Here is a 13,198-nt window from a genome sequence, read left to right as displayed (position 1 = left end):
TCATTCTACTTGTGGGGCAACTTAAGGACTTGATCTTATTCTGAGTGAGGTGGATAGCCATTTGGAGGGATTTGAATGAGGAACTCCCCTCAAAGAAGCCATTGGGGCTGGTCAGGTGTACCTACATCCCTTCTGACTTCCCATGCAACAGGATTGGACAATAAAGATCCTTTATTTAATTTTTCTCCTATTGGCCTGTCAGTAAAATGGAAATCACAATGCTTTTCATTTTTGAGGTATTGCTTATATCCAGTGAAATGCACAGAACTTAACTGTATCATTTGAGTTTTGATAAATGTATTCACCTGGGTAACTACCACCCAATCAAGTGATAGGAATTTCCATCACCCCACAAGAATCCTCATGCTCTCCTCCAGTTAATCCCTACATCCCATAGACAGCCATTTTTTTTCATTTCTGTCCCTACAGATGAGCTATACCATTTCTTGGACTTTATTAACTAGAATCATATGGTATGGACACATTTGTGTCCACTTTTTTTGACACGACATTATGTTTGTGAGATCCAGCCAAGTTACTATGTGCTCCTTCTTGTTGCCATGCAGTGTTCCATTGTGAGGCTGCACCTGAGATTTGTTAAGTGATGGTGAAGTCCATCTCCCTAAGCGCCCCACCATGGCCTTATTTCTATTGGTCATTGGAGCTGGGTCAGAGATGGGCCCTCTCACAATACACCAGTTGTGCAGACCTGAATTCAAATCTTGATTTCACTAAACTGGACAATATTTTGGCCTCCTTGAACCTCTATTTAACAATTATCAACCTTTGTACCCTGGCCCATTTGGCAATATAGTGAAGTCCGTGGACCCCATCTCAGCATGTTTTCAAATATTAGATAAAATACATAAGATTACAAAGGAAACCAGTTATATTGAAAACCAGTTATGAAAACCTGTTAAAAAAACAAATTTACGATGAAGTACTATGTCCTTTTTTTTTAATCAACATATTAAGTAAACAGTGCCTAGTGGCAAGTCTGATGGCCACAGTAATGTCAGAGCAGCGGTGATGACCAAAATCCTACGTCGGGATGCCCCCAGTGTAGTAATGGGAACTGGAAGCCTCTGGGCCCTTTCATGACAAACTCGGAGGAAGCACTGATACAACTCTGGCGTGTGGCCTGGCTGTGATCAAAGAGGAAGCTGCATTTCCCTTATAAGTGACTGAAAATCAATGTGTAGGATTTTTTTACATCTAAATTCTTATACCCCCTAAATTCTGTCCTTATAGCTCCAAAATAAGAACCTCTTCCCTCCTTCCTCACCAGGTTCCTGGGAGACATTAGTAAGACAAGCATAAAGCTGGCACATAGTAGGCACTCAATAAATGTAAGTCTGCCTTTCCCCCTCATCCATGACTATGGACACTCCTAGTTCACACCTGTGGAAAAAAGATAATCTTCTACTGGTTTGGATCCATTAATTGCCTAATTCTTATATGAATTTGGAACAGAGGCAATACTGGAAGTATGCTGTCCAGGCATCAGTTTCCAGTTCTGAGCTCAGGGCTTGAAACGTTATCCATTATCGGCAGCATTATTTTTAATGAAAGGAAACTGGAAAGCTATTTCAGCACTGACTCACCTGGGCCTCCCTCTGCAGGGACAGGGACCTCGTCTGTCTTGTTTTCTGGTGAATCCTCACTGCCTAGAGCAGGGCCCAGCTCTTAGTAGCCACATGATAAACATTTTTGAATGAATATTCAGTCAGCATTCCCTGAGTACAAAGAAGACATCTTAGGACAAGCAGACCAGCAGGGGAATTTGGGAAGGAGGCCAGGCATGTTAGAAGGGCTCTAGGTCCCCTCAGTGTCCTCTGCTTCCTCATCCACCCCGCACCTGAACTGTTCTCAGATGTGAGGGAGGGAGGCCTCAGGCAGATGTGCTCTTGGAGAACTCAGAAGCTGGGCAGGGAGGCCCTCAGGATGATGCCAGGCTGGCTCTGCTGTGGGCAGAGGGGCCCTTATCACCATGGAGCACGCTTCCAAGGGGCAGGGATAGAGGGACTGACAGCCGTGGCATAGCCCCTTTCTATGACATGTGGGGCAGCACGGACACAGCCTCTGAATGGGGTGAGTGCCAACTCAGGGGTTTCCCAGCATTAATCTCACCAGGGGAGCAGTCAATTTGAAAAGCAATTTTCTAAAGAGAATTTATCAGGGCAGTCAGTAAAGTGTGCTCAGCTAAAATCAAAGGGAAACACAGAACTGGCTGGGAGCCTCTGTGCTGGTCCAGCCATTAGTGAGTGGGCAGAACAAACCCAGGCCTGCCCCAGCAGCCAGCAGCAGGAGCGTGCGCCCCGTGGTGCCCAAGCCCAGAGTGAGCCCTTGGCCGCCCACACCACCTCTGCACCTGAGGGAACTGTATGCACAGCTCCTTTAAGGCTGCAGCAATCTCTGAATTTTATGTGAACTGGGAAATAAATGGTAAAGTCCGTTGAGAATGCCAGGAACAGCATGGTAGAGAGAACAGTGTGTGCTGGGCAGTCACTTCTGAGCTACAGCCCCTTCCTGTGGGAGTTAGCACCCCCCTGCGGGAGTTAGTGCCCACCTGATGTGTTTACAGGGGAAAGAGAAAGCATCAGTGACCACCTTTTGAGTGTTCTCATGTGATGTGCCACATAGCAGACGTTTTAGGCACTCAAGAAAGGGAGGTTATTATTAATACTATTGTTATTGTTACAACAAAATGACAGCTTACTAAGTAGTTATTTTTATCATATAGTTGAGGATTCAGAACACAAATAGCATTCACAGGTCCACCCTAGGAAACAGCACCTATTTCCTGGCACAAGGCAGTTGATCACTGATTCGCAACAATATGCAATAAAACAAAGATAGAAGCCATCCACAAATCCCCAAGTTCATCTTCTACAGGACTTGAACACTAGGCTTCTGTACATACTCTCTAAAAATTCAGAGAGTAGCTCAAACCTTTGGATGGGTGCCTCATTTTTTGCGGCAAATAATTCTGGAAAGTGGCCTATTTGACTATTTAAGGATCTCTGCAGAGTCCCCTTTGGTTCCACAAACAATCATCTGCTAATTTTAACTGCCTTACAAATTGACTTTTTCTGAGTATGTGTATCCTTTTCCTCCCAATCCTAAAATAAGGACTGGGTTGTATTCCTTTTCTCAAAAGCAGTACATGCTTGCTGTAAGAAAATTAGAAAATACAAGTGAGCAAAAAAGAAAGAAACCAGTAATGAAGAACACCTGGCAAAGACTGTGTCTCAGTTCTTTCTCCTGGTGACACGGAGCCTGCTCAGAGCTTACCTATAAGAGGAGGCAATGGTGTTTTTCTCTGCCAAGTTTGCTTCTTCTGGAATTCACACCCAGCTTTTAATGTAATTTCATGGTGACTACCTCATAGGAAAAGCCCAGTCAAACGTCCGATCTCAGGGGCCTAGTCCCCGTGCATTCAGCAGGAAGTTCACTTGACCAAGCAGGCAATTCCTCCAGGGTGCTGAATAAGCCAGGTTTCCAGGGGTACTTGGCATGGCCGCTGACCTCTGCACACACCCCAGCCCCAGGCTGCCAGTACAGTTTGTGAATCCTAACACAAGTGTGTGCATTTACTCCCACTCCAACCTGTTCCCCTGCTTTCCCAGGTGCAGGGCAAAATCCCAGGTGTTCTCCCAGCCTGCCTGCCCCACCCCGGCGCCCTTTCTCACAAATACACTCCCTCCTTCTCCAGCGTGAGACCAGCCTGTGTTCTAGTTGGGCCTTTCACCCTTGCCATTGCTTCTCCTTCTGTCTTTGTCCTGACACCTGTCCTGTAACCCCCGGGCGCCGGGAGAAGCAGGTGGGACATCTGCAGTGGAAGATGAACATGCAGTGCCTCCTCCATCGTTCTGCCTACCCGGCTGCTTTTCTGAGTCCCGGGCACCTCTGCTGTGCCCTGCATGTCAGGACGGTCCCCAGCCTAGGTCTGTCACCACAGCAACTTCTCAAGGGCCTTTTTAACTCAGAGCTTTGTAAAGACAGCAAAGAAGTGAGAATGACCGGAGCCACAGACATGAAAGGAGGACTATATCCTCAGCAGCCACAGAGACAGGAGCGTCGGCAGGCCTCCACCCCAGAGCAGAGGTATCTGGCTACTACATTCCCGGTGCTGCCCTCTAGGAAAGGTGCACCTGTCTAGCGTCAGTTTGCCTGGAAGCAGAGCCTGAGAATGGGTTCCATGCAGGCAATTTATTGAGAGCAGAAATCTCACTTTCAAGGGAGAGCAGTGAGAGATGAGGGTTCAGGATGGGCAGGAAGCTGAGCACAAATGTGGCAACCTGTGGTCTGATGCACTGAGATTTCCAGAGCATCAGCAGCATCACACAGCTGTCCCCACTTTAAGGGCACTGGCCTTTTAAACCCCTGTTATCAGCCAGGCATCAACCACGCCTGGGAGAGCCTAGGACCTCCCAGGCCAGCCAATTCCTGTGGCCTGAGGGCTGTTTCAGAGAGAAGGGGGCAGCTTAGAGCCCGTGGCAGCCAAAGCTCAAAGCAGCTGTGGGAGAGTCTGGCTGAGGCACTGTCATCAAGTGGGACTCCCTTAGCCATGGTGTGCTTGAAGGGTTTGGCCTAATACAAATTTCTCCCCTTCTATCATAAGAGATGGTCTCAGCCCCAGAATCAGTCCATTTATAGAAACTCCATTGCACGGTGGACAGTGGATCTGATTTCTAGCTAAAGTGGCTGTCCACCTCTGATTCTCAGCCAATCAAAAAATATTTTTAGTGTCCCCCAGGCAAGCATGTCACTTTTCTTCCAGAGTTTCCATGAATCAATTTGTAAAGGGTCTGGTACTTCATGAACTCAAGTCCCTAAGTGCCCTGGGTGCAAATGGAGACCAAAAAAATGAATATTTTAGAATTCAGCTTAGTGTTTTGAATCCTTATGATAATAGCGACCTTGCATTTGGCAGATTTATAATGTTCTGTAATACCTAGAATGGCTGTTACTCAGGGTAACGGTCTCTGGGTATTGGCTTGTGAATGTCTTCTTGAATTTTTCAAGAAGGCCTGGCCTGCAAGATAGGAAAGGGGCTCGCTCAAATCCAACTCAGGACCCAGAGTTGGGGTCTCTCTTCCTGCTGTGGGCTCCACCATCCTCCTCTTTTACCAACTATCCTCTCAGAAAGCTTCAGAGCCCCCAGGTCTCAAAGCTAGAAGGAAAGCCTCCTTTCTGGACCCACTTGCCTGTCTGTGCAGTAGCTCAGGGGTAGAATGTGGCATTTCACTCACACCTAAGGTTCAGGATATGCCAACAGCCTCCGGCCAGCTGGCCAAAAATCCTGCATGGCAGGATCTACAGTTTGCCCGACTGCTTTTCTTAGAGCCTGGGAGCCATGGCAAAAATGGAACATGCTCAAAACAAGCCCCAGAGATTTTCCAGGTGGTGATGGTGGTTTCAGGCTCAAACTAAACAAACACAAATGATTTCTGTGCTATCCAATACAGAAGCAACTAGCCACATGTGACTATTTAGTAAAATTAAATCGTTTTAAATTAATTACTAAAATTTAATTAAAAATTCAGTTCCTCACTTATACTTGTAACATTTTAAGTGCTCTACAGCCATATACAATGGTCAGTGGCACCTGTATTTTGACAGCCCAGATATAGAACATTTCAATCATTGCAGAAAGTTCTGTTAGCCAGTCCTGGTCTACATATCTGTCAATATATGATGTATATGAGTGTGGATATATAGTTTATCTTCACAGCAATTCTTCAAGGTAGGCAGTAATATCCCTATTGTACAGGTAAGAACAATGAGCTCCCTATATTAGTTTAATTTGAGCCATTCAATCTAAACCAATGTATGGTGTACAATGAGAAATGTAAATGCTTATTTTTCCCAACACATGGTAAAATAACCCTTCTCTGACAGTGGGATTTGCAAACTTTCCTCACCTCCTAGCAAGAACGGTTTAGTACCCAATTTGTAATAGAGCCCAGAGGTGAAAGTTACCTTTAAATACATGGACAAATAGTTGTCAGAAGTAATGTTATTAGAATGGATTTATTGTTCCTGGGGGAAAAAAACAGTTCAGACACCTTGCCCACACTGGGCCTTTAGCTCTCTGTCTGTGGGCTGGAGCCCACATGATCGTTAGTCATTTTTTGACTCATCTATTGTGTTTCTGACCCTATTCTGAGTAAACGGCATCTTCTTTGAGAGATCCAGGTAGTGGCCCTCCATACTCTGTCCTCCAAAGCTAGCCTAATGCCTGCTCTCCACCAATTTGGATGATTTCCCCAGAGCCTGGTGCTTGGGACCCCACCTCTCCCACCATCACTGGATCTCCATAGCCAATGGATGTTTCATGCATCATTCAACATAGCGGCCATGCAGAGTCCACACAGCAGCACTACAAGAAACTGTTTAAGTATATTTTTAAAAGTTCCTCAGGAGAGGATTGCTTTTATCAGTGAGCTGCAGGGTAAGCTTCAGCAAGCCCTGCCAGGTTCATGACCTTCTTTCCAAGGATAACATGGAACCAAGACAAGGCTCTGAGCTGGGCACGTGACCAGCAGCTTTTTGCGGGCATGCTCTGCAAGATGCATGTTTAAAAATGCCCACCATTTTCTGCTCCAAAATACAAGCCGTGTTAAGGGAAAATATTAATATAGGCAAAGGGTCAGGGAAGTGGAGCTAGTACCATGGTCCAAGCACTGTACTCAGTGTTTTCACACATAGTCTTATTTAATCTCACAAAACCCACCCACAATGACAGTGAGACTTCAAGCATTTAAATAATTTACCCAAATATTCCTAACCAGGAAACATAAAAGCAGAATTCCAGCCCAAATAGGTTTATTCCCCAAGTCGGAGTCTTCCCATTACACCAGGCAATCCTCAACTGTAACTTCCTTTATTATGTTTCTGGTGCAAGAAACTTTAAGCATCTCACTTTCAGAGGAGGCCATCTTCAGAAAGGATGGGTTGTATAGATGGACAGCTGAGAAATGCTTAGGTTGACTCTCCATGGAGCCCCAGCTCCATGACCAAGAGACTGCCAAATTTCCCTACTCTTTCAAAGGATTGTCCTTCCCTATAATTAACTGTCCCAATTTCAGCTTTTTTAAATGATAGTAATAACAATCATGTCAGCAATATCTCTTATTCATCACAGTACTTAGTATTTTAAAAGAAAGGTTTAATGAGCTCCTATTTCAGGCGGAGTTGCCCCAAAAAGTAGACTCTGAAATGGGACCTGGGTGCTGGCAATGTTTTGAGAGATTATCCCAGTAAACACAAATAAGAAAAGGAGATAGGAGACAGGGAAGAGGAAAGCCATCAATAAAGAGTGCACTGATGAGCAAGCTGCCACCATGGGCAACTGGACTCAGTCCCCTGGGGACACTGATTTGTCCCACTGAGAAATAGGGAAGTCAGTGTACTTTGATCTACCATTTCCTGTCAGTCATTGGTAGAGGGCTGTCCCTGAGCGGTTAGAGCCCTGACATTTTCAGGCCTCCCTGCACAGAAGCTCCTGTGGTGCAGGGAAATGCTCCTGGAGAGAATGCTGATACCTGAGATGGGAAGTAGTCAGAGTACATGAGCTGCAGCTGCAGGTGAATTCAGAGGGGACTTAGAAGTGGGAAGGGTGTCAACATCTGCTACATTCCACACAGAAGGTTCAGAGAGTATAGGGATCTTGCTCAGGGTCACAAAGGTGGTCTAGGAATTACCCATGTCTGTCTGATTAACCCCAGAGCTCCTGCCCTTTCTGTTGCCTGCATGCCTCCAAACACCCTGTATGGTGTGCCCATACCTTACCATATCTCCTCATGCCTTTGCCCTCAGGAAAATACCATCCACTGGCAAGTTGATGCTGACCCTCACAACTGATGCCTGCGAGGGGAAGGAAAATTTTGTCCGCTACCTCGAGCATGTCCAAGCCGTTATCACAGTCAACGCAACCAGGAGAGGAGACCTGAACATCAACATGACTTCCCCTATGGGCACCAAGTCCATCCTGCTGAGCCGGCGTCCGAGGGACGATGACTCCAAGGTGGGCTTTGACAAGTGGCCTTTCATGACCACCCACACGTGGGGGGAAGACGCCCGAGGAACCTGGACCCTGGAGCTGGGGTTTGCTGGGAGCACACCCCAGAAGGGGGTGCTGAAGGAGTGGGCCCTGATGCTGCATGGCACACAGAGTGCCCCTTACATCGACCAGGTCGTGAGGGATTACCAGTCAAAGCTGGCCATGTCCAAGAAGGAGGAGCTGGAGGAAGAGCTGGATGAGGCTGTGGAGAGAAGCCTCAAGAGCCTCCTGCACAAGGACTAGTGCCATCCCTGCCTCCACCACCTCCCCCCATCTCTGCCTCTTGTCCTTGCTCCACCCTCTGTCAGGAACCCAGCAATTACTGTCACCCCCACACAAGCAGTTCCAGCTTCTCCATCTGAACCTCCGCTCATTGTCAGTGATTATTTTCATTACAATGGAAGCAATCTTTTTTATCCTGTGCCCCAAATACAGTGTTCCCACCAACACCTACATTCTATTTGTGACTCTAAGTTCTTTGTTTCTGTCATTCAGATAGGTGATATCCTGCAAACAAAACTGGGACAACTTTCCCCTCACTATTTTTTCATATCTGACAAGAGAAGAGAATGCATTTAACAAGTCACACACAGTGATACTAAGAACATTTATTTGTGGTCTCAAATGCAGACCTGTTACGTAAAAGAAACTCAAAGAATATGACAGAGGATGAGCTATGAACAGAGCACAGGAGATGCTGTAAGTCCTTTGGGGATAAATGTTTGCAACTTAGCAAGGTTTTTCAGGGATGTAAGGCAGCATGCTTTGAAAGATGCTATCCATGAGAGCCCTAATTCCTGGATGGGGAAGAAAGTCAAACTTCATGAGCATTCAAAGTCTCACCAGTATCAAGATCGTAATTTGTCCTATTCAGCCAGTGTTATAAACGTAAAACCTAAGTAGCGAGGCTGCCATTCCACCAGCTGCTGCTCTGAGTCATGGTAAAATCTGCCAGAGAAACCTAATTACTCCCAGTTTGTACAGGGTTCATTCCTGCCCCAATTTTCTGGGGTTCCTCACATAGCTATCAAAGGAGAGAAAGGCAAGGCAGGTCTGGCACCATGTCTGAAGAATAAAGCCTAGCTTGGTGGTTTTTAACACAAGGACTTTCCTTTTCCAAGTCACTTTGTGGCTCCTTAACCTGACGCTAGAGGCTGGGTTTTTTTGACACAGGAATACTTGGCTTTGATTTGCAAAACATGATTGGAGGGAAACAGCTTATACCTTCATGCTGTGGTTTCCTTGCTGGGGTAAGGAAATGCCCTCTGTTCTAGGAGCAGTGAGGGAGGGAGAAAGGGTATGTTTGAAGATGTGAGTGGCTGTCTTCACACAAACCTGCATTGGTTTGCAGCCTCTTCTGCCACAGGGGACAAATGCCGAGTCATCCCTCTGTAACTTGAGGCCTGAAGGAAGCAAGAAGACCTCAGTAGGGAAAGCACAGTTATCGTCTCGGCAACTAAGGGGGATGTTTAACATGCAACCCAAAGTCGGGACATTCCTTCCCCCATAAGCCCCAAAAGACACTACACCATTTCATTACCAAATAGAAATGCTTTCTGACCTGCTGTCACTTTGCTTTCCTACCCAAAGAATGGCCCCACACCCCCAATCCCAATGCCCACCCATTCCCAAGAAATAGTCTGTTTGCTTGAGTTGATGCCCAAGAACTGATCAGCCACGGCTGGCTGCATTTCTCCCTTACATGGGAGCATGTAGCTAAGCCTGGAGTTCCTTCCCTTAAAGTCAGCAACGCTAAGGCAGTAGGTTCCATTCCCTGAAGGTAGCTCACCATTCTGGTGATGATGTCTGGAAAGCCCATTTTCTTTCTTTCTTCCCCTATGTTGGCATGAATTTCTGTCTTCTCTAACACCATATGACCTTCTCTAAATAATGCTTTAAAAATGTAATATTTATGATTTTTAAAAAAAATTTATTACTTATTGTGAAGGTCTTTTTAAACCAGTTTAGATTTAAAGAAAAAAAATAAATGGAAATCATCAAAAATTCATTTCATATTAACAGTATGAAAATAAACCAAAGGACATTATGTGTGCATGTGTATATAAGTGCACACAGAAATATATATACATATGTAGACTATATACACTTTAGGTATATGTGTGCAGATACATTTATACAAGTGTATCTGCACACATATACCTAAAATGTGTGTATGTATATTTATTAAAGAAATAGACACCATATTCATGTCTAAAAGAACATTCACAGAATATGAAGATGATTCTGGCTGAAGAAAAAGGCCAGTGGAAATTCAGGTGAAAATGTTCATCGATTCCCATTATATCATATCTGTCATTTTGCAGCTCTCTGTGTAAACATTTTATGTCTTATAAAGCAGCAAAAATATAAAATAAGTGTCCATATTTTCACAGTTGTGGTAAAATTTATGAAATTAGAGAGTAACTTAACAGCTTCTTAATAGAAATGGCAAGTTTTGATATGAATAAACAGTATATAAAAATATATATAGTGCTATATAAAATATTTGGTCTCTTTTCATTTTCACACTAGTATTAACACTAAAATATGTCTAGCTAGTGAGGTTTTTATGACATCCCTGATCCTAATGCAAGAGACAGTTATTTAGAGTCATTTATTTTTAAAAAATGAAAATAAGTGAGTAATTACTGATCAGTTACCATTGTTACTCCCTGTGACAAAATTTTATAAGTAAATTTAAAAAGACATGTTGTAAATTAGGAGATTCAACAATAAAACATTACCTTCCAGAAATTATGTGGGATGTGATATGTATTACATAAAAACACTTCCATCCAATTTAGGAGCAGATAATAAAAAGTTGCTGAAGAGATCTCAAAAGCCTGCTTTCATAAATTTGTATGAAAGATTTATAATAAGGAAATAAATCATATGCAAATTATGATCTGCAGCAGCATTTTTCAAACTCAGGTCACATCCCACCAGTGGGTTATAAAATAAATTTAGGGATTCAAGACCAGAGTTTTGGAATGGAATGGAATGAATCATGCATATTAATAATATGTATTGTTTTCTGAAATATTTGTTTCAGGAATGTGTGTGTGTGTGTGTCTGAATAAACTCACAATGTAAGATACATTTCTTATTGTGGGTCATGATCAAAAATCTTTTAGGAAGACAATTCTAGAATATATTTGTCAGACTAGACTAAGTTATACTGTAGTAACAAACAGCCCCCAAATCCCAATAGTTAAAGAAAGACTTTTCATTCACACAAATTCCTGTGAGGGTTCAGGTGACTCCCCAAGGCCACAGAACTCCATGCAATAACTCAGGGATTCAGGCTGCTTCGATCTTCAATCTATGGTTTGTAATCATAACACAAGGCTGCTGCAATCACCACAGAAGAGGAGCACACCCTTGGAGGACTCTCATCCACTGTGTTCAGCCTGAAGGGGTCACACATGTCACCTGGCCTACTGTGCATTGGCAAGTATGGTCAATGGCCCTGTCTATATGAAAAATAACTTGGAAATGCAGGACAAATAATGGAATACTTGATGAAAAGACTCTACCATGGAGAGAGCTTGACATCCCCTTGAAATACATTCTTAAGTACTGATTCATGCTGCCACCTCTCTTCCTGGATGGCACCATGAACAATTTTATAAACTAGCTATACCCCAGGTGACCACATGCCATTCTAGCAAATCTTAGTAATCATTAGTAAACTACAAGTTACTAATAAAATATTTTTATCATAGTTCATTTCAAAAACAGCTTTCAATTTCATCTATGATACAGTATTCATCAAACCTAATTAGTAAAATCTTGAGAGCCTATGATTAAAAACAGGCATTGAAAGGTGTGAGTTCCAAAGTCATCATGATCTTGTGACAAACTGAGACACTGCTTTTCAATACTCAAGTTCAAAGATTGATTTCCAGAAGATTAAGTTAAAAAACTGATCATTCTTATAGAGTTGCTAACATGTCATTGTTATTATCACCTGTAAATTAATACAAGTGGTGTGCATGTGACCAATGCCGTCACTGGGTGAAGTAATCACATGAGAGCCGCATACTACAAAACCTTTAGGAAACAGAGACAGGTATTTTATTTTAAGAGAGAGAAATGCTGAATTAGGGGAATTGGTACCCTTATAGCCAGGGTAAATTCTTGGATGCAAAGAATCTAATCTGACAGAAATTTCTAAAAATAATAATAATGCCAAGATTAGAGGTAGTGGTTGTGGGAGGAAATAAGGGGTTCAAAAAACTCTGGGACTTTGAAATAACATCAGCACAGAATGTGTGCTGGGCCAAAAACAGCAATTTGGCTGTATAGGCAGCTGGATGGTTCACTTTCTCCCAAGAAAGAATGAATGAACAGAAAGGACTTGGGATGGGGACTGGCACTCAGCACATGGGAGCTGAGGAGAATGGCAAATCAGGGGGAAGAAAAGTTGCAGACAGTATCTGGTGGTGGTCAGCACAGAGAAACAGAGGCTGGTATAAAGGGGAATTCCAGTCTCTGAAGAGCACTGGGAAGCTATCCCCAGACAGGTGCCTTGAAAACACCAACAGTCTGATTCCATGCCCACCCACAGCAAGATATCACCACCAGCGGAGGGTGTAACCAGCATAAGGATAGCAGCACCTTCTAGGAAAGAAGACCCCCACTCCTTGCATTACAAATTAATCAACGAGTACTCGAGTTCTCCCACTAGTCTCTTGTGTGTTTCGTTACGAGGAGTCCCTTTTCGTTACCAAGAGTTAAAAAAAACCCTGCTTGAATTTGGTTTTGGATTTATAAGGGACCAGGAATCATACTCTGACCTGAGACAAATTCTCCAAGCCAGCCTGCCAGCCTTGTTTCCCTCTTAGTATTTAGAATAGGCTCACTATTCATGAACCTGGGGACAGAATGAACTGACCGTGAGAAATGCACTTGGCTGAAAAGATGAATACTTTTTATTGATAAATTCCTAGTGCTCAGCCCTGCATGGCGTGGGGCAGAGGTGGAGCATTAGAAATCTCAGCCTACAGAGTTTTAGATGCTAGAGCAGCCCAATAAGTCTGGGGATCCTTAGGTCTAATGTTAATTGTCACCAGGCTTCAGACCAACCCACCCTCACCATCCCACCTCATGGTGACCTCAGAGATGTCC

At 43.9% G+C, this 13,198-nt stretch overlaps 1 protein-coding gene across 1 annotated transcript in view; it reads left to right on the top strand.

Moving 5' to 3' along the window:
• Positions 1 to 9,968, top strand: part of PCSK2 (proprotein convertase subtilisin/kexin type 2) — a 269,306-nt gene extending 259,338 nt beyond the window's left edge. Inside the window, exon 12 of the mRNA XM_036892214.2 lies at positions 7,825 to 9,968. Coding sequence (XP_036748109.2) covers positions 7,825 to 8,311 — 487 coding nt within the window. The 3' untranslated portion in view covers positions 8,312 to 9,968. The remainder of the gene's footprint in view (positions 1 to 7,824) is intronic.
• The last annotated feature ends 3,230 nt before the right edge of the window (positions 9,969 to 13,198 follow it).

The sequence above is a fragment of the Manis pentadactyla genome, chromosome 5, assembly GCF_030020395.1.
Source record: "Manis pentadactyla isolate mManPen7 chromosome 5, mManPen7.hap1, whole genome shotgun sequence".
Taxonomy (NCBI): domain Eukaryota; kingdom Metazoa; phylum Chordata; class Mammalia; order Pholidota; family Manidae; genus Manis; species Manis pentadactyla.
Note: the sequence above shows the minus strand (reverse complement) of the source record. Positions and strands in the feature narration are given on the sequence as shown.